At 38.4% G+C, this 24,074-nt stretch overlaps 1 protein-coding gene across 2 annotated transcripts in view; it reads left to right on the plus strand.

The window, feature by feature from the left end:
* Window positions 1-23,830, plus strand: part of LOC122646780 (serine/arginine-rich splicing factor RSZ22-like) — a 30,350-nt gene extending 6,520 nt beyond the window's left edge. Inside the window, exons 3-6 of one of the 2 annotated variants that reach the window (XM_043840381.1) lie at window positions 2,412-2,500; window positions 21,807-22,035; window positions 22,417-22,518; window positions 23,615-23,830. In XM_043840381.1, the coding sequence (XP_043696316.1) occupies window positions 2,412-2,500; window positions 21,807-22,035; window positions 22,417-22,518; window positions 23,615-23,651 (457 nt within the window). In that variant the 3' untranslated portion in view covers window positions 23,652-23,830. Of the gene's footprint in view, window positions 1-2,411; window positions 2,501-21,806; window positions 22,036-22,407; window positions 22,519-23,614 lie in introns of both variants that reach the window. The other variant, XM_043840380.1, reaches the window with a different exon arrangement.
* Window positions 23,831-24,074: the final 244 nt, after the last annotated feature.

Genomic DNA, 24,074 nt, shown 5'->3' on the forward strand with positions numbered 1-24,074 from the left:
TGATTTCAAGAGTTGATTCTACATCATCAAGCACTGTTCAAGTCTACAACGTCACCCCAAGTCTGATCCAATCTGTTCTGCCCAGCCAAATCTAACCGTCTGTACTTGCTAAAATTTTGATTGAATCTTCCTCAAATCCTAAGAGAGACTCGATCCAAATTTCATCACCATCCACCTAGTGGATTGTCTGAAATTACACTTTTACCCCTCTCCTGTCTCTACTAGGAAACCTCCATAACTCTAAATTTAACCATTTGATTGAGCCGTAACTTTCAGCATATATTACCCTCCATCCTACCCACTCAACCTAAATATTAAGCCCATGCAACCACTTGATTTCCTGTTATTATAAACCCTAGATTCCATCATCTTCCACCTTTCAAAACCCTAAACCTAAGTTGCTGTCCATTCAAGTTTACACACATCCATCCTTCAAAACATCTCAGGACCTTCACTGATAGACTCCCCTATACCTGCTTAGCATAACCAACACCTCAAACCCTAACCCTAACCCTAACCCTAACCCTAATTTCACCAAAATCCCTATTTTTGACCTAGCTGATTCACATGTTCCTAACAGTCCTCTATGGCTCTACCAATCTGGGACTGCATTAAGTGGTATTAGAGCCATGGACGAACATGGTCAACCTTTGTTGCCAGCAGCCACTGATCCCATGGCAAAGGTTATTGTGATGCTTCAGCAGTTACAAGCTGATCAAAAGACTATCACTGATAGGTTGCAGTTAATTGAGCAACGATAGGTTACTCCTGTTAGTGACAACAATCTACCCATGGAAGAGGACGGATATCAGGTGCAATCTCAAGTTCACCGACCTCCTAGAAAACACAGGGAAGACAGGGACAGTCACATGGATTACAGAGAAGATAGGGAAAGAAACAGAGAAGACAGACTACAGGGAATGTCAGAGACCGTTAGAGGCGTTTGAGTTGAAGGAATATGGTGGCAGCCATGATCCACATGTATTTTATTATTGGTTAGCTGCTTCAGATAATTATTTTGATTGTTATGATTTATCTGAGCCTAGGAAGATGAGATCAGCTTGCACTAATTTAGTGGGGCCAGCCCTTGAGTGGTGGAGAACTACTGAGAGAAATCTTTAGTATGAAGGCAAAGCGCACCTAATAATTGGGCAGAGATGAATTAGAGTTTTATTTCAGTTAGGAGTCTCAATTAGGAGTCTTTATGTTAATTTCAGTTTTAGATTAGGGGTCTTTATTTTCGCTTTAAAGACAAGCTTGTAACTGTCATTTTACTCAGATTTGAGAAGGGAATTTTGATTGAGTTGTTTATGGTGGTCGTATGACCTCTCTCTCCCCTTTGATATTTTCTTCTTCTTCTTCCCCTCTACTTTCCTTATTTCTTATTCATCTTCTATTTCTTTGCTGCTGTTCCTTCCAACTTCACCTATTTTTCTGCAACTAATGTTAGTACAGCACATAGGTGACTTCATTGATCTCTCTTATACCATATTCTTTCGACTTGAGAATTTGTGTAGTAGTCATAAACCCTAGGGAGATTCAGGCTGCTGAATCTGGGGCTGAAAGACCACCTGGTTTATGAGTTCCATAGGTAAAATTAGATCTGAACCTGTGATTATCGCCATGATTAGTTGCAGGTCTTGGACCCTCTTTCTCTTGTACTGTTCGGGGCTGTTACTGGATGGTTTCAAGAGGCATGAGTGTTCCAAAGCCTTACCTGGAATTTCAGGTTGAAAGGAGTTCTATCGATTGAGACTTCCATTCGAGTGAGGTCTGGTTCTGAGGCTTTTAACAGCCCCTGTTTGCCCAAGGTTGAAGAAGACTCCTTCATCCCACGATTATTTAAACCCCTTTTCTTTATATTTTTTGTTTGGTTTTCCTTCTCTTTTCACGATAGTTTAGGTTACTTTGGATTTATTTACTTTTTAGTCATCATTAGCTTCTCACCCTACATTCCATTTTTACCCCTTCTTTTACCTTTTATTCCCTCATGTCCTTATATTTTACTTCCTAGTTTGCCCTTTTCCCATCATACACACTATTCATTCTCAGCTTACTTTCTTTTATTAGCTTGAGTCCCATTTTTTACAATTCTGCCATCCACTTTGGTTATTTGAGCTGTGCATTATACGAGTGGGCCCACAAGTGATCCAATTCGGGTTTTTGAGCCCTGGGTCTGCATTGCTCTTTTTTTAAGATCAATACTTTTTCTTATATTTTTTTTTTTCCCAATTTTAACTTGTATCATGATATTCTTGTGTAATTGCTCCTTGTGTTTTGTTTGAGAATTGAGATGTTACATGATATGCCTGAGGTATTGGACACACACTTAAATAAATGAACTGTTATATTGTTAATATAAAATTGTTTTTTCATGATTTATGTTCGTTTATTGCGTGTTTGTGATGCAGTATATGGGTCGCAAGAAAGCCACCAGGTTATGCATTTATTGATTTTGATGACCGTAGGGATGCTCAAGATGCAATTCGTGAATTGGATGGTATGTACAACAAATTATTGTATATTTATCATCCATTTGAAATTTAAATAACTATGGCAATTTGATGAGTGCTGACTTATGGAATGTTAATGCCTAATATTTCTATCTTGTTACTTGTTATTGAATTGAAAGGACTCTTTGATATACTTTGTTAAATCTGCTGATGTCACTCAGATAATGGTTGTTATTATCCACTAGGGACAACCAAGGTTGTGTAATAATTATTAGGCCAAAATTTCTCTGTGCCGGGGGCGCAGGCTGCGCCCAGACACATGGGGGTGGGCAAAATGACCACCCTGCCCCCCTGAATGGCAGGCCCATGTGTCTGGGCGCAGGCTGCGCTGCGGGACAGAGAACATCAGCCCTAATTGGTTTGTTAATTGGTTTTTTATATTCATGAAACTGATAGTGCTGCTGGAAATAATTGACTCGTGTATATGAGGATATGAAATAAATCTGTATTACTGCTGGAAATAATTGACTCGTGCGTATGAGGATATGAAATAAATCTGTATTTGGCTATCATGCTTTTAGATCACCGAGTTTTCAGGTATTTTTTAGCTTGATATAATCATATCTCTAGCAACATTTGGATTCTTTCAGTATCTTTATTGATGGGACTTGCAAGCTGATGGTCCAAATGTCTGACTCTGTACTAGTCTAACAAGGGCTCCGGAGAATGTTTAAGGCATGGAATGCAAGCTTACTCTACTAGGGCTATCCTTTGCTCTTGACTTCAATCTTTTGAAGTGATACATTTTTGGGAGAAGCTAGTTGATGCTGGAGAATCTTGGACCTGGCCGACCCAACTGGTACACTACCTTGGACCGACCCAAACTCAGTTGAGTATCCAGACGAAGATGAACCGGGTCCAGTTTGAGTGTTTGGATCTAGTAGGATTTTAGGAATTTATGATATTTGGGACAATAATTTTTTAGTTTATTTTATTCTCTCTTTATTTTAGAAGTTAGCTACTAGGATATTTAGTTTCCTATTGTTTTTAGCTTCCTTATTTGAACAAGTTTCCTAGTTAGATAGTGAGTCTTATTTTTAGGTGTCTTTTATCGAGATATATGATGTAATTCCCCATCATTGGAGACAATGAAGAATTAATTGAAAATTGAGTTTGTGCGTGTGCACTCTCCTCTTTCTTCTACTACTACTACTACTACTACTAGTAGGTTAGACTAAAGGTAATATCCTAGGGAAAAGTTATGTAGACAGACTGGCAGCAGCATGTAAAGATGATTAACATGAAGTTAAAACAGATTGGAATAAACAAAATATTCCATCCTAATTGGAATAAAATACTAAGTAATAAGTAAAAAGTAAAAAGTAAAAATAACAACTTAAGTAAAAATGCCTATGGGTTGATCCGTGGGTCGACCATCAAACCAAATATACCAAATAAATCCAAATAAACCAAATAAAGAACCAAATAAACCAAATAAACCCAAATAAACTAACTAGACTAACTAGGCTGCACTCCATAAAACCAAATAGAACTCCATTGATCCAAGTAAGCAAGTAGGGGCTGAAATCATCGATCAAAGTAAATCATGGGCTGAAATCAGGACAAGAATCAACCATCAACTAGGAATCAGGGGCTGAAATCATCGTCCATCCTCCTAGCAACACGGTAGCCTCTAAGCTCATCATGTAACCATATCTATGTTGCAGTGGGCTGATCTCTACGTCATCGTCTCTGGTACACTGAACTGTCGGCTCAGTGGGCTGATGTCCTCATCAATTCTCCCCGGCTCGAAAGAATTCACCTCCGGTGAATAAAGACTCTGATAGTACTCAAATATGTCCAGATTGAGCCACTGTAGCTCCTCGATAATGATCCATGTGCTGTCAATCTCTGGGCAATCATGCCACTTGACCAAAAACTCACGAGAACCACCCTCTCGTGTTGATACAACCCTCTCATCTAGGGTTTTCTCAACTCTTTCAGCTCTCTTGTCAAATGTAGGCGTAGGTGGTAAAGAAGTAGTAGGAAAGGAAAGGGTTTGGGCAATAGTGTCATCAAGAATAAAAGGAAAATCATCAAGGTCATCCGGATAGAATGAAACAACAATAGGGGTACCGCGGTAGGGAACAAGATCTTCTACATTGAAAATATTGTTGATCCCCATATCAGCTGGCAGGTCAAGGAAATAAGCATTTGCACCTATTCTTTTAAGAAGTTAAGAACTTTGAAAGGACCTGCACTACGAGCATGTTGTTTGCTCTCTTTCCTTTTAGTGAAACGCTATGGTCTGATCCTAACCATCACTATATCTCCCTTTTGAAATTCTTCTAGCTGTCAATGCACATCCGCTCTAGATTTGTATTGGTCATTACTCAATGATGTCCGTTGTCTTATTCTTGCATGTAAATCATATATATATATTGCGCAAAAGATTCGGCCGACGGGGAAAACCCTAGAGTTGGATACAATTGGAAAAAGGTCTATAGGTGCTTTGGGTTGGTAGCCTAAACAAAACTCAAAAGGTGACAGACCAATGGTTCGGTTCTTAGAACTATTGTATATAAATTCAGCTTGGGTAAGGACACGGTCCCAACTAGTAAGGTACTCTCCTATGAGGCAATGTAACAAGTTCCCTAGACTTCTATTGACAACCTCGGTCTGACCATCGATCTGGGGTTAAATAACCGAGGGAAAATGGAGTTTGGTTGCCATCATTCTCCATAGGGTCCTCCAAAAGTGACTAGTAAACTTGACATCCCTGTAGGATACTATGGTCTTAAGCAACCCATGGTACTTGACAACCTCATTAAAATAAAGTTTAGCAACTTTTGATGCATTAGAGGTTTTGGAACAGGGGATGAAGTGTGCCATCTTTGAGAAGTGGTCTACAACCACAAAGACCGAGTCATGTCCTCTGAGGTAGGCCAAGCACGAAGTCCATACTAAGGTCTTGCCATGGATCATGTGGCACATGTAGGGGAGTGTACAACCTAGTGTTTTGCTTTAGGGTTTCCCCGTCGGCCAAATCTTTGGCGCAACATAGATATGATTTATATGTAGATGTTAGACAACAAATATCATTAAGTAATGACCAATACAAATCCAAAGCGGATGTGCATCGACGGCTACAAGAATTTCGAGAGGGAGATATGGTGATGGTTAGGATTAGACCACAACGTTTCACTAAAAGGAAAGCGAGCAAACTACATGCTCGTAGTACATGTCCTTTCAAGGTTCTTAAAAGAATAGGTGCTAATGCTTATGTCCTTGACCCACCGGCTGATATGAGGATCATCAATATTTTCAACGTAGAAGATCTTGTTCCCTAACATGGTAGCCCTATTACTGTTTCATTCTATCCAAATGACTTTGCAAGAAATAATAACCGCAAGCGTACGGATCAATCGTAGCTACGGGTCGAACTCAAGGAGATGTACGCCACTCTATTTTACTCACTTTAAAGCAATGCAAAGTGAACCAAATTAATTAAAGGGTGGAATTAAACTAATGATAATTAAATTAACGTGTCCTAACTCACAAGCATCTGGCGAATTGAATTGGCATCCTAACACATAAGCATATAACCTATCAATACTAACGCGGATTGGAAGGAATAAATTGCAGTCACACACCACAACCATATAAAAAAAAGTAAAAGAAAGAAGAGATTAGAGAGAGAGTGAAACTAAGAGATTAGAGAAGTAAAACCCGAAGGGGCTTGAACCGAATTGAAATTGCTTGCTTCTCACACTTGAAATGACGCTACCAAATTTGAAATTAAAACAAAAATAATTAAATTAAAATCCTACCATAATGCATAATGATAATAGTAACTAAAAAAAATAAGGTCCTAAAAGCATGATTGAATTAGAGAGGTAGAGAATGAGAATGAAAATAAAAATAATGGAGAATGAAAATTCCTAATAGAATGGAGGAATTAATGGAGATGAGAATACTAATAAAATAAAACTAATAGAAGAAGAAAGAGGTAGAGAATAAGAAGAAGAAATTAGAAACTAGAAGAATTAAGAGGTTAAGAAGAAGAAGAACATAAAATAAAAATAAGAACTAATACTCCCTTCTACCAAAGTTGAAAGTGCATGAATTAACTAGGCCTTGCATAAATGTAATTTGATGAAGCTTGAACACTTGATTAATCCTTGCATGGCTTTCTCTTCCAAGTCTCTAACTCTTCTCATTAGAATTAGAAGCTTAGACTAGAAAGTTTTAAAACTAAACTAGAATTAAATTATTACAACCAAATTGAAGACATGAAATTAAAGCATGAATCAAAAGCATTACAATCATGGAATTGAAATCATAAAATCAAACTAGAACTTAGAAAACCAAAATCTAGAAGAAGAAAAGCAGAAATTTCACTAATCAATTGAACATGTTTACAAGAGAAGGCATGGGGTATTTATAGGGGGAAGAGAGGGGAAGGGAGAAGAGGGAGAGGGGTTCCACTGTTTTGGGGCCTCTCTCCTTCTAAAAACGTGGAGGGGAGAGAGAGAGGGAGAGGAAATCCAAAAATAGGAGAAGACAATCTTCTCCTTCCTCATTTACATTCCTTGAATCCCAAGAAAAAAATAGAAACTAAGAGAGATAAGAATCCTAGGTAAATAAACCTTCTATTTTTCAAAAAGTAACTTTCTAATTCTATCTTGTGCTTCCTTTTCTTTGTGGGTGTCTTCTCTAAGCGATGAGATCAAGGCATCTTTGACTTTTCAACCTTCCAAGGATAAGAGAATATTTTTCAAAAGAAATCTATCCATAGTAAAATTTCAAAAGTGCCCTTGGAAAGTTGGAGGAGAGAGAATGATGATGATGACTAGGATTTCCACTCAATCAATTAATACAATGCCCATCATGTCCTCTAAAAATCGTGGAGCCTTGTGTGCTCCCTCTAAAAATCGTAGAGGGTATGTGGGCCTTCAAAAATCATGGAATCTTATGGCAGTGTGGGTCCCCTCATGTGGATAGCAACTCTTCTCTCTCTTCAAGATTGGACCATTGATTAGAAGTTCCTTCCTTGATGCCAAAAATATCCTTGGGAGGTGGCAAAATGGCTATGGGCTTGCATTCCAGCTCTTTTCTGACCCATTATCCTTTTTTGGCCTGAAAAGAATAGTCGACTGCATGGAGGCCTAAACAGATGCTTAACTGAATTCCGTCACGTCCATCTTGCTCAAAATTTAGTCCTGAACACAGCCTTGCAAAAACATTGGGTAACTTTACGTGTAAATTTGGACATGCAGCTCCCGATAGTCCAGAATAGCAATAAATAGCCCAAAAACTTGAAAAGCACAAGAAAGCACCGAGTAACACTATCCAATGTGGTAAAATGCATGTTTTATGCCCTAAGATTTCACACATAAATGTGCTCATCAGATTGGTGTGTTGTGTTGGACTTAATTGGTGAATTTTGTGAAGTTTGATTGTGGCGGTAGTTTGGTTTTTGTGTATTCGTTTCTTTGATTGCGAAGCGAGAGAAAGAGGGAATTAGGTGCCCTAGCATGCGAAATAATAAAAAAATCCCTTTTCAAGGACGGTAATTGGTATGTATCCGGTGAAAGGGACTATGTTGGAAAATATGGGCACTATTTAGTTTGATGGCTAGATTCCTCTATGTGTTTTATGGACCCTTTGATGTTTTGGCTAGTAGTTGGGACCAATTTGTTTATGGTAAGGCGAGGCATGAAAGTGAATTTAAAAAAAAAAAAAAAAGAGAAATAGAAAGGAAAGTGGAATTCCTTGGGACTAGACAGGGCAATGTTGCCTCAGGAAGCAGGGTGACTTGTTCGAAATTCCTTGGAAGGAAACTCAAAAAAACTCTTGCATCAATGTCTTAAAGTCTTTATGGATATATGCAAAAAAGCGAAGCTACCAAGTATTTGGGTGTTTGGTGTATGCTCCACCATGTCATTCAGAGAACAGTAACGAAGTAGAAATAGAGTTTGTGGTTGAGATAAAAAAAAAAAAAAGCTTTTGCCTTAATGCCTGAAAAGAAAGTATGGTAAAAAATACTCAAAACCTAAGTCTTTGGTTCCATCAATGCTATGAATGGTTTACCTGAAGGTGAGTAATGTTCAGAAAATATGAGGAGATCCCTTGATCTTGATGCATGCTTGTTACTTAAATTGATGTGTGGGGTGATAAAATTCAAGTGGGGGGGGAATCTTTCGCTCCTTGATCTTTAGTTGAGCATTCTTAGAGCTTGTGTGCACTATCTTACTTATGCCATGATTAAAACTTGCAGCATTCTTTCTTTTTCTTATTGAATTTTGGGTATATATTCACTGCGAACAACCATGAGACAAAACTCGTCCATTAGGGGTAACCTAGGGGTTCAAAGGCCTGTTGCACATGCTAAGTGCAACCGTGATTCCTACGAAAGTGAGTTCGGATTTTTGCATTCTAGATTAGTTTTTTGTTTTTGTTTACTTGAGGACAAGTAACGTTTAAGTGGGGCGAAATCTGATGAGCACATTTATGTGTGAAATCTTAGGACATAAAGCATGCATTTTACCACATTGGATAGAGTTGCTCGGTGCTTTCTTGTGCTTTTCAGGTTTTTGGACTATTTATTGCTATTCTGGACTATCGGGAGCTGCATGTCCAAATTTACACGTAAAGCTGCCCAATGTTTTTGCATGGCTGTATTCATGGCTAAATTTTGAGCAAGATAGACGTGACGGAATTCAGTTACGCATCCGTTTAGGCCTCCATGCAGTCGATTATTCTTTTCAGGCCAAGAAAGGATAATAGGTCAGAAAAGAGATGGAATGCAAGCCCATAGCCATTTTGCCACTTCCCAAGGATATTTTTGGCATCAAGAAAGGTACTTCTAATCAGTGGTTGAGATCCACTGCAAGTACAGGACCGTTCGACAATTTTCCAATCTTGTAGAGAGAGAAGAGCTGCTATCCACATGGGGGACCCATATTGTCATAAGATTCCATGATTTTTGTAGGCCTACATACCCTCCACGATTTTTAGAGGGAGCACACAAGGCTCCACGAGTTTCAGAGGACATGATGGGCATTGTAGTAATTGATTGAGTGGAAATCCTAGTCATCATCATCACTCTCTCTCTCCTTTAACTTTCCAAGGGCACTTTTGGAATTTTACTATGGATAGATTTCTTTTGAAAAATATTCTCTTATCCTTGGAAGGTTGAAAAGTCAAAGATGCCTTGATCTCATCGTTTAGAGAAGACAGCTACAAAGAAAAGGAAGCACAAGATAGAATTAGAAAGTTACTTTTTGAAAAATAGAAGGTTTATTTACCTAGGATTCTTATCTCTCTTAGTTTCTATTTTTTTCTTGGGATTCAAGGAATGTAAATGAGGAAGGAGAAGATTCTCTTCTCCTATTTTTGGATTTCCTCTCCCTCTCTCTCTCCCCTCCACGTTTTTTAGAAGGAGAGAGGCCCCAAAACCATGGAGCCCCTCTCCCTCTTCTCCCTTCTCCTCTCTTTCCCCTATAAATACCCCATGCCTTCTCTTGTAAACATGTTCAATTGATTAGTGAAATTTCTTCTTTTCTTCTTCTAGTTTTTGGCTTTCTAAGTTCTAGTTTGATTTTATGATTTCAATTCCATGATTGTAATGCTTTTGATTCATACTTTAATTTCATGTCTTCAATTTGGTTATAATAATTTAATTCTAGTTTAGTTTTAAAGCTTTCTAGTCTAGGCTTCTAATTCTAGTGAGAAGAGTTACGAGACTTGGAAGAGAAAGCCATGCAAGGATTAATCAAGTGTTCAAGCTTCATCAAATTACATTAATGCAAGGTTTAGTTAATTCATGCACTTTCAACTTTAGTAGAAGGGAGTTTTAGTTCTTATTTTTTTTTTATGTTCTTCTTCTTCTTAACCTCTTAATTCTTCTAGTTTCTAATTTCTTCTTCTTATTCTTTACCTCTTTCTTCTTTTATTAGTTTTATTTTATTAGTATTCTCATCTCCATATTAATCCCTCCATTTTATTAGGAATTTTCATTCTCCATTATTTTTATTTTCATTCTCATTCTCTACCTCTCTAATTCAATTATGCTTTTAGGACCTTATTTTTTTTAGTTACTATTATCATTATGCATTATGGTAGGATTTTAATTTAATTATTTTTATTTTAATTTCAGATTTGGTAGCGCCATTTCAAGTGTGAGAAGCAAGCAATTTCAATCCGGTTCAAGCCCCTTCATCTCTAATCTCTTAGTCTCATTCTCTCTCTGTAATCTCTTATTTCTTTTACTTTTTTTTTTTTTATGTTGTTGTGGTGTGTGGCTGCGAGTTATTCCTTCCAATCCGCAGTAGTATTGATAGGTTAGATGCTTGTGTGTTAGGACGCTAATTCAATTCGCTAGATGTTTGTGAATTAAGACGCGATAATTTAATTATCATTAGTTTAGTCCACTTTTTAATCAATTTGGTTCACTTTGCATTGCTTTTAAGTTAGTAAAATAGAGTGGCTTACATCTCCTTGAGTTCGACCTGTAGCTACGATTGATCCGTATGCTTGCGGTTAATTATTTCTTGCAAACAATGACCTTGGTGACGCTGTTGCCCAGACCCCTTCCCTTCCTACTACTACTTTACCACATGTGCCTAAGTTTGATAATAGAGCTGAAGAAGTTGAGAAAATCCTAGATGAGAGGGTTGTATCCACACGAGAGGGTGATTCTTGAGAGTTCTTGGTCAAGTGACGTGGACGACCAGAGATTGACAGTACATGGATCGTTACTGAGGAGCTGCAACGGCTCGATCCGGACATGCTTGATTACTACCAGTGTCTTTATTCACTAGTGGTGAATTCTTCCAAGCCGGGGAGAATTGATGAGGACATCAGCCCATTGAGCCTACAGTTCAGAGTTTACCAGAGACGACGACGTAGAGATCAGCCCACTGCAACATAGATATGGATGGATGATGAGTTTAAAGGCTATCGTGTTGCTAGGAGAATGAATGATGATGTCAGCCTTTGATTCCTAGTTCGATGGTTGATTCTTGTCCTGATTTCAGCCCATGATTTACTCGATGATTTCATCCCCTACTTGCTTACTTGTATCAATGGAGTTCTTGTTTGGTTCGATATAGTGCAGTCTAGTTAGTTTATTTGGGTTATTTTGGGTCTATTTTGTTCGATGGACTGACCCATGGGTATTTTCACTTAAGTTAAATCTTTTTTTGGTGCGAACTTAAGTTATTTGTACTTAGTATATTTTATTCCAATTACGATGGAATATTCTATTTAGGGTTAAGTGGTTTATAAAGCCTTGTAAAACCCCAATGATGGATCATCATTGAATTGAAATTAAAAGAAGCAAGCTCGGCTGCTCCCTCTCTTCTCTCTATCGTGGATTGCTTCCCCCCCCCCCCCCCCAAAATGTGGTATTCTTCTTCTTCTTCTTCTTCTTCTTCTTCCTCTCTATCATTCGGCCAGGTAAGGTTCTCTGCTCTTCACTTATTTTCTTCTCCTTTATTTACTGTTGCTATTGTGGACTCCACCCCCCCCCCCCCCTCTGAATTCTCATTCTTCCCCTTTCCCCAGTTTATATTAATCTCTTAACAGCACATTGATGTAGGACTGAACATGAAGAAAAAGAGGCCAAAACACTGTTCACGTTTCTGTTCATGTGAACAGTACTACAACCCCTTGTTTTGCCGTGGTGGAATAATATTAGAAGATCTTGTGGGGCCTAAGACCAGATCATGTGAAGACTTTTTAGAAGGGTCAATTTTGTCTACTGTCTGGGGATTCAGAAGTTTAGTTTAGTTTCTAATTTTAGATTTAGATAGTTGGCTTAAGTTTCTATTTTTAATTAGACTTGGTTTCTATTTTATGTCGCAGGTTAGTTTCTATTTTTTTCTTTTCTAACTTGAGTACAAGTACTGCATTCTTTATAATGTAAAGTAATTTAGTCCTAGATTGGTAGAACAACTAGGAGCTAGTAAACCAGGATCTGTTACGATCAGGTGAATCGGCTAGGTCAAAATAGGTTTATGCTAAAATTAGGGTTCGGGTTTGGTGTTAGGGTTATGTAAAGTCAAGGTGGGGGAGTCTAACGGTGAAGGTGTTGAGATGTTTTAATGGAGGGAAGTATGCTGATTTGAATTAACAACAATTTAGGGTTAGGGTTTTGGGTTTTTGAAAAGTGTAAAATAGGGGAATCTAGGGTTTAGAGGGGGAGGATGGGGATAGGGTTTGGATCGAGTGCTATAGGGGGCAGGGGTGGAGAGTTTGAACTAAAAAAGGAGGGATTTTTCTGGCTGGTTTGGTCTGGGCAGAATTTAGGTTATGGGAATGTGTTGTTCAGTGATGGGGGAATGTTAGGGCTTGGTGGTTTAAAGGATTAGAAGAAGAAAGGTTATGGTTGGGATGTTCCAAACTTACTGGAGTTGTAGAATTATCCTTGGCAGCAGCTTGTTTGATTGATAACTTGAATAAAAAATCGAATCTTGAATTAAAACTTGAAAGAGATCTTCAAAAGAACAAAGAGAACTTGAACGAACCACCTGGGCTTCACACCACAAGGTGTGAATAAGATCAAACACCAATCCCACCAACTAACCACCTGGGCTTCCTACCGCAAGGTGTCAATGTGATCAAACACTGATCCCTCCAGCCTTTATCAAACCCAAGACATAAATCTTTAATGGAGAAGAAGAGCAACAAAAGCTTTTCATTAATATCAAAATTCGTTTTCCGTGTTTGCCTCGCTTACAAACTTATATAAAAGACAAAAAAATAGACTCCTACACCAATAAGGAAAGGCCTAACCCAATCCTTAACCTATCGGCTAATTTAAATTGACTAGGAAACTGAAATAGTTACAAAACAGAGTCCTAATCCAGCCCAACTTAAATACTTAAAAGAAAACTACTAAACTCACTTAAATTAAAACACCAAAATAAAACTATAAAACTAAGTATGGAACTAAAACAACTAATCCCATATGCAAACCTAATTACCCATAATTTAGGCCCATAAAAGTGGCCCAACATGTATAGAACCCAACCCTAGGCTTATTCCTAATAAAACAAGCCTATTTTGGTGATGAATCTGCATCAACTCTCTTCACCACTACTGTAGTGATGAGGGGAAAATAACATGTGGGTTGTAGACTTGACCGTTCCCAAACAAAATTCTGGTTGCTTATAGACTTTATGAATGTAGTCGTCAATGCGTGGAGCTCTCTCTTCAAAGAATCATGGTGGCAGAACAAACTCTATGTGCTCAACCTCTGAATCAATATCAAATGTGTATGTCGTGTTCATAGAGTTTTCAATAGTGTAAGATTTGAGGCGCAAGCTGTGCCTTCAAGAACAACATCTTGAATACCATCAATTTCATATGGAGTGCTCTCAACCACCTCTTCATCTTCTGCTGTTTCAGCTTTGTCTACTTTGTTCTCTTCGATATTGATCTCTTCAGTAGATTCTTCTATGTGGTGACTTTCCATCTTTGAAGCTTCAGGCATTGTCTCTTTCTTTTCATCACAATTCACTTCAGCTTTGTCTTCAACTTGTGCTCTCTCAATTTCCTTCGGCAATGTAAATTTGTATTCAGTTGCTGATTTAACATTGGTGATGTCAGATTTGCAACACTCTTCAATTTGCAAACTAATTCTCTCATGGATGGGGGCTTCAAGTTGTCTTTAGATTTGAAGGACTTTTGTCGAAGGGAATTTAATTTACCTTGCTGTAGACCTTTGAACGTCAGTTGTAAATATTTCTTACTTAAATCTTCATCCCTGCTCTTGTAACGGGTTCTCTACTAAGGGTAGTCAAGATAATTCATGTGGATTCTCCACCAATTATGTGCTCTTCCCACTAGCTTAGTATGTGATAGTCTCATCTTCCTATGCTCAGGCAAATCATACCAATTAAAATAATCATCCAAAGCAAGTAACCAATCATAAAATACTAGTGGATCTGGTCTGCCATCATATTCCCTCAACTCGAATGCCTTTGGAGGTCTAGACTGTTTCCTGTAGTCTCTGTATTCTCTATACCTATCTTCCTTGTGATCTCTGTACCTTTCCCTATCTCTGTCCCTGTCTTCCTTGTGTCTTCTAGGAGGTCGATGGACTTGGGATTGCACCTCATATCTGTCCTTCTCCGTGGGTAGATTGCTGTCCATAACTAGAGTAACTTGTCATTGCTCAATTTACTGTAATTTTTCATTCATAGCTCTCATTTCTCCAACTATAGTTCTCTGTTCAGCAGAGAACTTTTGAAGCATCTCAAGTATTGTAGCCTTAGGATCGGATGCTACCATGTTCACCCATGGCTTTGATACCACTTAATGTAGTCCTAGATTGGTAGAAGACCAAACTAGGAGCCAGTAAACCAGGATCTGTTATGAACAGGTGAATTAGCTAGGTCAAAATAGGTTTTTGGTGAAATTAGGATTAGGGTTTTGTGTTAGGGTTATGTAAAGTCAAGTTAGGGGGTAGGGGAGTCTAACAGTGAAAGTCTTGAGATGTTTTGATGGAGGGAATTAGGATTGCTTTGGCAAATTTGTTTCCTTTCTCAAGTGATTCACATGACTTGAAGGATTGAGAAACTTGGCTGACAGAGTCGAAGCATCTTTATCCCCCTTTCTCCTGTTTTCTTCCGTCTTCCCCTACCTTGCTCGATTCACTGTTGGTGACTGCTGCTGCCTGTGACTGTTGCTGCTTTTGGAGACATCATTTGAAGGCTGTTGTGAATGTCCCTCTACCCAAAATGCTACTTGAGTGTGCTGCTGCTGTTGCTGGTGATCAATATTCAAGGCTGAAGACATCTCCCTCACTGATTATTGCTGATGGGTGATCCTTCGACTGGAGCTGTGCTGCATCTCTGCAATTCTCTTGTCTGCAACCTTCTAATTCCATTACACCTCCAATTCTCCACCAATCCTGCTGGTTTTTGAAACACTGTTTTCCCCCTACCATTCCCTCCACATGATTTTCAATTCCCCCTCATTCCACCCCCATAATTTCACTTCTACCCATCAGAACTTCATCAAACTTGCAGCAGAGCCCTCTCTTTATGGATCTACTCTCGATCTAAGTTTTGATCACCGTCACATGGCTGGTTTGGCCTGCAGAGAATTAGTTTCTATTTTGGGAGTTGGTGTCCTATCTTCCAGCTCAACCATCAGAATCAATTGAAACTCTCAGCAGTGTTTCTACCCTGTACAAGCATCATTCGATCCAAAGCTGGGAGAATTCCTTTGGCTGGTTTGGTTGATTTCATATACTTTCTAATTCTGCCTCTTGTTTCTATTTTGGGTTTGTGGGTTTATCGATCCTACTGTAGAGTGGTTCTTAGTTGAATCCTTTCTACATTACCCATTACTTTGGGGCATTGAATGCACTTCAATTTCCTTTTTTTATTTTTATTTTTATTGCATGAATACCATCCCCAACCTCCACAGTTTCTGTTTTGCTTATTATTCCCCTGTTTATGACTGTAGTTAATTAACCCACTGGTTTAGGGACTGTTTGCATTGATTAGCTTGCTGTCCTATCATTTAGTGGCTGCATGTTAGGGTTTTAATCATAGCACTAAGTATTTTCAGATACTTGAACCTAATTGCACTCAATTAAGGCTCTCTTTGGCATAGTTTATAGTTATATTTAGGGAGAAAGTTCTCTGTTCGGGAGTGTGGCCTAGGCCAGCACTCCCATTGGTCTATCTCTCTCCTCCTTATTTGAAAAGACACCTCTACCCCCTTGTTTTAAGGAGGAGAGAGATAGACACATGGGAGTGCTGGCGTAGGCCACACTCCCGAACAGAAAACTGCTTCCCTTATATTTATGACCTATTTATGAATAATTAATTATGATAATAGGTTATGACCTATAAACAATAATCGTTTGGTTACTACTAGACATAATAGATTATAAAATGAAAAATATATTTGGTATGCTTAAGTGAAGAATATATTATATTTTTTATATTTATTCATATAATATGTATATATTATATAGTACATATTATATGATATATATAGTATAATAAATATTATATATAATATGAAATATGTTAAGAGAGAGGGTGGTGTGGCATTGTTTGAAGTATCGGTATCGTATCACCCGTATTGGGTGATACGTAACGGTTTTACTAGTTTTCGATCCTGATACCGTATCGGTGACACGGTACGGACAAGGGGTAAAACAGTCAAAAATCCTATCCTATTTTTAAGGGAAACCAAGGACAAATTTGTCCAATACGGTTGATCCATGCCATCCGGTATCGATTTTGCAGGTGATTGATACTTGATCCGATACCATGCACTAAAACCATGGGGGTATGGTTGCATGGTTTGAGGTATTGGTATCGTATCACCCGTATTAGGTGATATGTAACAGTTTTACTAGTTTTCGATCTCGATATCATATCGGTGACATGGTACGGGCAAGGGGTAAAATAATCAAAAATCCTATTTTTTAAAAGGGAAATCAGGGGTTAGTTTGTTTGATATGATTGATCCATGCCAATAACGTATCATTGTCGTATCGGTTTTGTAGGTGATTGATACTTGATCCGATACCGTGCACTAAACCCATGTGGGTAGGGTGGCGTGGTTTGAGGTATACGTAACAGTTTTGCTAGTTTCCGATCCTGATATCGTGTCGGTTTTGCAGGTGATTGATACCTGATTCGTGGAGAGAGAGAGAAACCTGGGTGGTTTGTTTGCAACAATAATAAGTTTGAATCATCCTCTCAACACCCATTCTTCTCCAAATCCTTCAAACCACCCCAAAACCCTAATTTTCCCTCCCATCTCCCAAAATTCTTAACAACACCTTCACATAATTGAATACTTGAACCAAGCTGTTTTGCTATTACCCCATTCAAACCACAACATCCCACCTATTTCTGGAGATCGATCCAAACCCTAGCCCCAAATTTCAACAATAACCTATTTTTGCCCTAGCCGATTTCCCGAGGAACTACCTAATGAGTTACCGCAATGCATAATGTTCAGCAGGCAATTGATTTAGTTTCAGGTTCTTCTTTGCCAAATTTACCCCATTACCGTATGAATCCCAAGGAATACATCAAACTTAAACGGCAAGTAGTGAATTACTTCAGAAGGGATTCATTAGGAAGAGTCTTAGCCCCTGTGCGGTACCTGCCTTGCTAATGCCAAAGAAGGATCGCATTTGGCGTCTTTGTGTTGATAGGAGCCATCAATAAAATTATTGTCAAGTATAGATTCCCTATACCTAGACTTGATGACATGCTAGACATGATGGCTCACTCATCGATCTTTTCTAAGATTGATCTCAAATGCGGGTATCACTAAATTCAAGTTAGACCCGAGGACGAATGGAGAAGACAATCTTCAAAACAAAGGATGTCCTTTTCGAATGGTTAATTATGCCTTGCAACCATTCAATGGCAAGTTCTTAGTGGTTTACTTTGATGACATCCTCATCTATAGTAAAACCCCGTCTTCCCATTTAGATCACTTGCGATAAGTCTTTCAAGTACTTAAACGAGAAAAGCTTTACACCAATCTCAAGAAGTGCACCTTTATGAGTGATCAAGTCATTTTCTTAGGATTGTTGTGTTAACACAAGGAGTATCCACTGTTCCTGAGAAAGTACAAGCCATTGTTGAGTGGCTAAAACCGACCAATTTTTATGTGGTATGAAGCTTTCATGGCTTAGCTACTTTCTATAGAGGTTTATTTACCGGTTTAGTTCCATTATGTCTCCTGTCACAGATTGCATGAAAAAGGAGGACTTCCAATGGACTAAAAATCGTGGTGAAGAAGGAGAGGGGGGAGGGGGAAGGGGGAGGGGGGGGGGAATGCACACGCACAAACTCAATTTTCAATTCATTCTTCATTGTCTCTAATTTCATCCTAATACAAGCTATTTAAAAGCAAGAAATCCAACTAACAAAGGAAACCTATCAAACTTGGAAACAAATCTTAACAAGGAAACAATCTCTTGAGATTCCTAACCAACTCTAACACTTGCTAATGTATCCCACTTTCTAAAATTGACTGAATAAAATATTATCTACCTAAATAGAAGATTACTTATCTCTCCCAAAATAAAATAAATCCTAAATGTCCTATTGAATCTAAAAACCCATGGACCTAGTTCGTCTTCATATGGGTACGCAAATGGGTTTGGGTCGGTCCAAGGTAATGCACCAGTTGGTCCAAGATTGTTTAAATCTGATTTATCTTAAAGAAGTTATGTACCTGTCAAACTTAATTTGGTTTGCGTGAATGCTGTCAAAATCGCTTTGAATGAAAATATTTTTTTGGGCGTCAAAACAAATGAATATTTTACTGCACTTTTGGTTTTTAAGCGCAATGTTTTACCATATTAAGAAATGGGAATTTTTAGATTTGAGAAAAACCCCCACATTAGAAAGTTGAAAATTGCACCTACCGCTGAAAATCCTGTATTTGTTCTTGAACTGGGGGTTGAGATTTTTATCCTTTTGCAATTTGAGTTTTTTTAACTATTTTTATTGGATTCAAATAGGGGGGTATTTGTTTATTTATGAATAATATCTCAAGTAAATGAAATACAAATACATTTACTTAAATGATATTAGGCATAATAAGTGTCTGTCTTGGTTTCAAAATCTGATAATGTCATTGTGTTTAAATGGCCCAAAATAGGTTGTGTACCATCTGTCTTGGTTTCCTACTAAGTGAAATTCCCTTCTATTTGGACTTTGATTTTTCAAAATTTGATAGTCATTGTGTTTAAATGGCCCAAAATAGGCTGTGTACCGACTTTCATGACCAAACTAGGTCTATAATCCATCGAAACCAGTCATTGAGTTCAAAAATAAAGAACACAAAAAAAACCCAAACTCGTCGAGATCTTGGCCCAACTCACTTTTTGGCCAGGTCGAAACGTGTAGTACTCGAGAATTTTGGCTCATGGATTTTATACAAGTTGAACGTGGACTCATTGTTGGCATCAATCACACGATTTTGATTCTATTCTTCTAAACTTCGGGATAATTGATGTAGGGGAACCTTGGACCGGGCCGACCCAAACCCAGTTGTGTATCCAGACGGAGATGAACCAGGTCCAGTTTGGGTGTTTGGATCTAGTAGGATTTTAGGAATTTATGTTATTTGGGGAGATAATGTTTTTAGTTTATTTTATTCTCTTTATTTTAGAAGTTAGCTACTAGGGTATTTAGTTTCCAATTGTTTTTAGCTAGGGATGTAAATGGATAACCGAAATCCAAATCCGAATCCGCATTCGTATCCGTTTAGGGACATCCGTATTCGTTTAGAGATATCCAGAAAATAATCCGAATACTCCGATTACAATCCGTCCAAAAAAAAATCCGAATACTTAATATTAAAAAATTAAATAAATAATGATTTTTAAGGTTTTTGAAGATTCAAGAGGTTCTAGTATATTTACCACAAAAAAAAAAAAAAAAAGAGGTTCTAGTATATGATGAAAAGAGAATCATGATCTAAAAGATATGGATTGAGAGTGAATTGTATCCGCTAGGGGAAGGTCTGGGTTACACAAGGCAGAGATGTAAACGGATGGTCGAAAATACGAATCCGATCCGCATCCGAATTTGTTTAGAGGTATCCGTATTTGGCTAGGGAATTTCCGGCTCTGATCACATCCGATCCGTATCCGATCTGAATCCGATCAATTTACATCCCTATAATTAGCTTCCTTGTTTGAATGATGAGTTTCTCAGTTATATAGTGAGTCTTATTTTAGGAGTCTTTTATTTCTCTTTATATATGATGTAATTCCTCATCATTGGAGATAATGAAGAATGAATTGAAAATTGAGTTTGTGTGTGTGCACTCATTATCCCCCCTCTTCTTCTTCTTCTCCATCCCCCTACAACTCTGATTTTTTCCAAGCTTCTCCTTTCTCGTTTCCGGTCCCCCATAACTAGTCGACAGTGTGCATCCTTCTGACTTGATCAATAAGGTGGTTTAGAGTATATTCTTGCTTGTAATTTGGTTGTAATGATGCTCGTGTGATCCTACCACAACCATGAAGTGCATTCAATTGTTTTTATCAATGAAATACATAGGAGTTTAATTTGTGCACAATATCTCATTCTTTGTGCAACATTCCTTGTGCAATTAATCTAAGTTTCTCGTCGTGCTTTTACTAACTGCATGCTAAGGATCTTTGCCACCATTTCATCACTGATATGGAATCTTTGCAACTGTTGTATTTATTCCATTCTTCAAAGGATATGTCTGCGTCTTGTGGTTTTTTTACCTGTTCAAATTGGTCAAGTATTGAGGGCGAGTTTCTTTTTTTTTTTTTTGTTTGAGAAGGGGTTAGGAGTTCATAGAGGAAAATGTGCCCGTCTGGTGAAGGGACAAGTCTGGATTAGTAAGTAGGGTGAATTTTCAGTTAGCAGAGTTTGATTATTAGCCCTTCAAAACTCTATTTCCCCCCCCCCCCCCAACGGCTTCTTTAATGTAGAGCTGAATCACCTAGGACCTAGCCCCAGGCAGGATCTTCTTGAATAAAGTTTAATGCTGATTTGATCTTCAAAATTCTAGGCAAGAATTGAAGAACTTGTAAGCAGACCACACAATGAAATTGATTGAAATAGAAACAAAGAAGAAAATAGAAAAGAAGGATAGGATTTGATCGAGTATCCCACCCTCTCCCGGGTCTCTCATCGTATTTTGGTCTCTCACCAATGGCATCTCACCAGACTCTCTCATATAACAAAGCACGAGGCTATTTTTTCCCCCCCTATTTTTTCTCCCCCTCAATCTTATTAATCAAATTCGTGTACGAGGTAGCCCCTTATAAACTTACATGGAAGACTCAAAAACAGACTTGAAACGCTAAAAGGGAAAGGCCTAACACAATCCTTAAGTAATAAGGTAACAAAAACTGACTAGGAAACCAAAATAAGGAAAGAAACAAACTCAAAACAGGACTCTGGCTAAACTAATGAAGTAATTCACTTTTTCCTACTTTCTACCCATATTTTAGGCTCATTAAATCGCAAATTACAAAGTAAACCCATGGGATAAAAAGCCCAACACCTACATAACCCAACCCAAAGCTTATTTTCAATAAAATAAGCCCTTTAGGTGACTTATCTGCATCATTCTTGCAGACTTGAAACATAATATATCAGGCAATCACTGGATGTGGGAAAACACTGCTAACATGCTTCTATGAATACTCACGGCAGTTTGTTTATTGATTAATTACAGTGTCCTTTGTTTTATGTTGAACCTATTGTTGAACTGGATGATACACTACATTGTGATGCACTTTCTACTCCAGGTCTCACTCCAATGTTGGGAGGGAATCTAATGATGTGGTTTTACTTGGAATAGGTAAGAATGGATGGAGAGTCGAACTATCTCACAACTCCAGGGGTTATGGTGGTGGTGGTGGTGGTGGTGGCCGGGGTGGTGGTCGTGGTCGTTCAGGAGGTTCTGACTTGACGTGCTATGAGTGTGGTGAGCCTGGTCATTTTGCTCGAGAATGCCGCTTGCGTGTTGGTTCTGGAAGGCATCGTAGCCGCAGCCCTAGATTCTGGAGGAGTCCAAGCTATGGTCACAGGTGAATTTGTGGTGTAGCTTTCTACTGTTCTCCCTCGATCATTTGCATTATCAATCCCACTATGTGTAATGGGGGTTTTGTATAATAGATGGAACTTTCAGAGGTAATACGCCAACGATTATTCTGACGAGTTCCATCTTTTGTGCTTTGTTGAGTGGGGTAACAACTATCAGCAGGAGGGGGGGCTCTGAGTCCACTATGTGTAATGTAATGTTGGTCTGTTTTTTGTCTTCTGCTTATAGAAACTAAATTTCAGTTCCTCTGTCAAATGTTTGTGTGTACCACTCTAGGTTGTCATTTTGTGATTTTACTACTTAAACTGGTTGGAGATTTGCTATGTTTGGTTATATTTGCAACTATTGCTTGGGGCAGGAGTTACAGTCCTCGTGGTCGTTCCCCAAGGCGCAGTCTGTCACCTTATCGTGGACATTATAGCAAGTCACCATCTTACCGTGGCAGGGAGGACTCACCATACACAAATGGGTAAAGCCTATAACTGTTGGGTTTGCTACTTCAAACATTGAATCGGACACTCATTTATGTTAGTAGACTGTAAAGATTATCCTCCACCAACAGCCTGATTGTGTGCATCAAGGAAGTTGGATCCTCCATTCAGTGTCCTTGTCTTCTATCAAGGGGAGCAGGGTTTAGATTGAATGGTTGAAGCTATTTCGTGCTAGATCTTCTAATCCCCCTGGGGGGGGGGGGGGGTTCATCAATGTAATCCCCCTGGGTCTTCAAAGTAGGCTATCAATTTGACTTTTGTAATCTGATTCAGTGGATTGTTGGTCCTCCCCCTTACTGTTCCTTATTTTACTACCTATATTGCTATTTCATTGGTGAGGGCGGGCCTCGGCTCAATGGTAAGGTTGCACCATTGTGACTATAGGTCAGATTTGGTATAATTTCTATTTCAATTTCGGATTGATTTCATGAAATAGTCAACAAATATATTTTTGGTCAAGAAATTTAAATTGTTTTGGTTGTATCAATTTGAAATATTTCAAGAAAAAAAAAATCCATTTGGTAGTTCAATTTTTGAGAATAGATTCTCTATATTTCTTTGGATGGTGGTGGTGTAATAACCAACCATTAAGAGGAGAAGGGTGGTGTTTTATTTTAACATGAAATTACTGCTTCACCATCAAATTAACCATGTGCTCATTAAAGAGCAAGAGTAAAATCAATTTCAATTTTAAAACTGAAACAGTTCCTCAGCTATTTCAGATTTGCTATTCTATTTAATTTCTATTTTACTGAAATAAGGTGCAAAACCAAACCAAACAATTTTCGAAATATAAATCATCCCTTGAAATTGAAATAGAAATCATACCAAATCAGGCCTTAAAGGTCAAAGTTTCGAGTCAAGAAACAGCCTCTGCGCGAAGCGGGGGCTAAGGCTGATGCATTATGACCTTCCCTAGACCCCACAGTGGCGGAAGCCTTGGGCACTTGGTGTGCCCTTTTTATTGCTATTTTGTTGGTAGAACTGTATTTTTGTATCATGTAAGAGTATATTTGGTGTCAAGTATTCAACATCTTAACGTACTAAACTCATTGTGTCTGAATTGGTATGCAGCTATGCTATTAGAGACCGACACCGAAGCAGGAGCTGAGTATTGGGAAGGTTGAACTCTGGTGTAGAGAGACAAAATATAGATTATTAATCGGCAAAGGATAACGACTCTTGGACATCATTGCAACTTTTTTGTTGGGCGACGCCCTTGGTCAACTTCTCAGATTTGGTTAAGTTTCTTTCTTACTTTAGTATTGCTTTCGTTATTTCCTTTTATTTGTCTTTGCACTTAGCTAGAATTTGTTGTATATACGGAATGGTCTAGAGGGGAATTGTAATAAGTTGAAAAAAAAGAATGTGACTGAGTTCAATACCTTCTTTTTGTGTGTCGAGGATGCGTGGTCCCGCATGTAGGACTTTGGTAGAGAACCCATGCTGCTTCATCATGCAATGGTTTTCTGCTTCCAGACCCCATGGTTTCATCTGCTGGACCTACCTCTGGGATCTTCTGTTTGATTGATTT

The sequence above is a fragment of the Telopea speciosissima genome, chromosome 11 (genome assembly GCF_018873765.1).
Source record: "Telopea speciosissima isolate NSW1024214 ecotype Mountain lineage chromosome 11, Tspe_v1, whole genome shotgun sequence".
NCBI classification, from domain to species: Eukaryota; Viridiplantae; Streptophyta; class Magnoliopsida; order Proteales; family Proteaceae; genus Telopea; species Telopea speciosissima.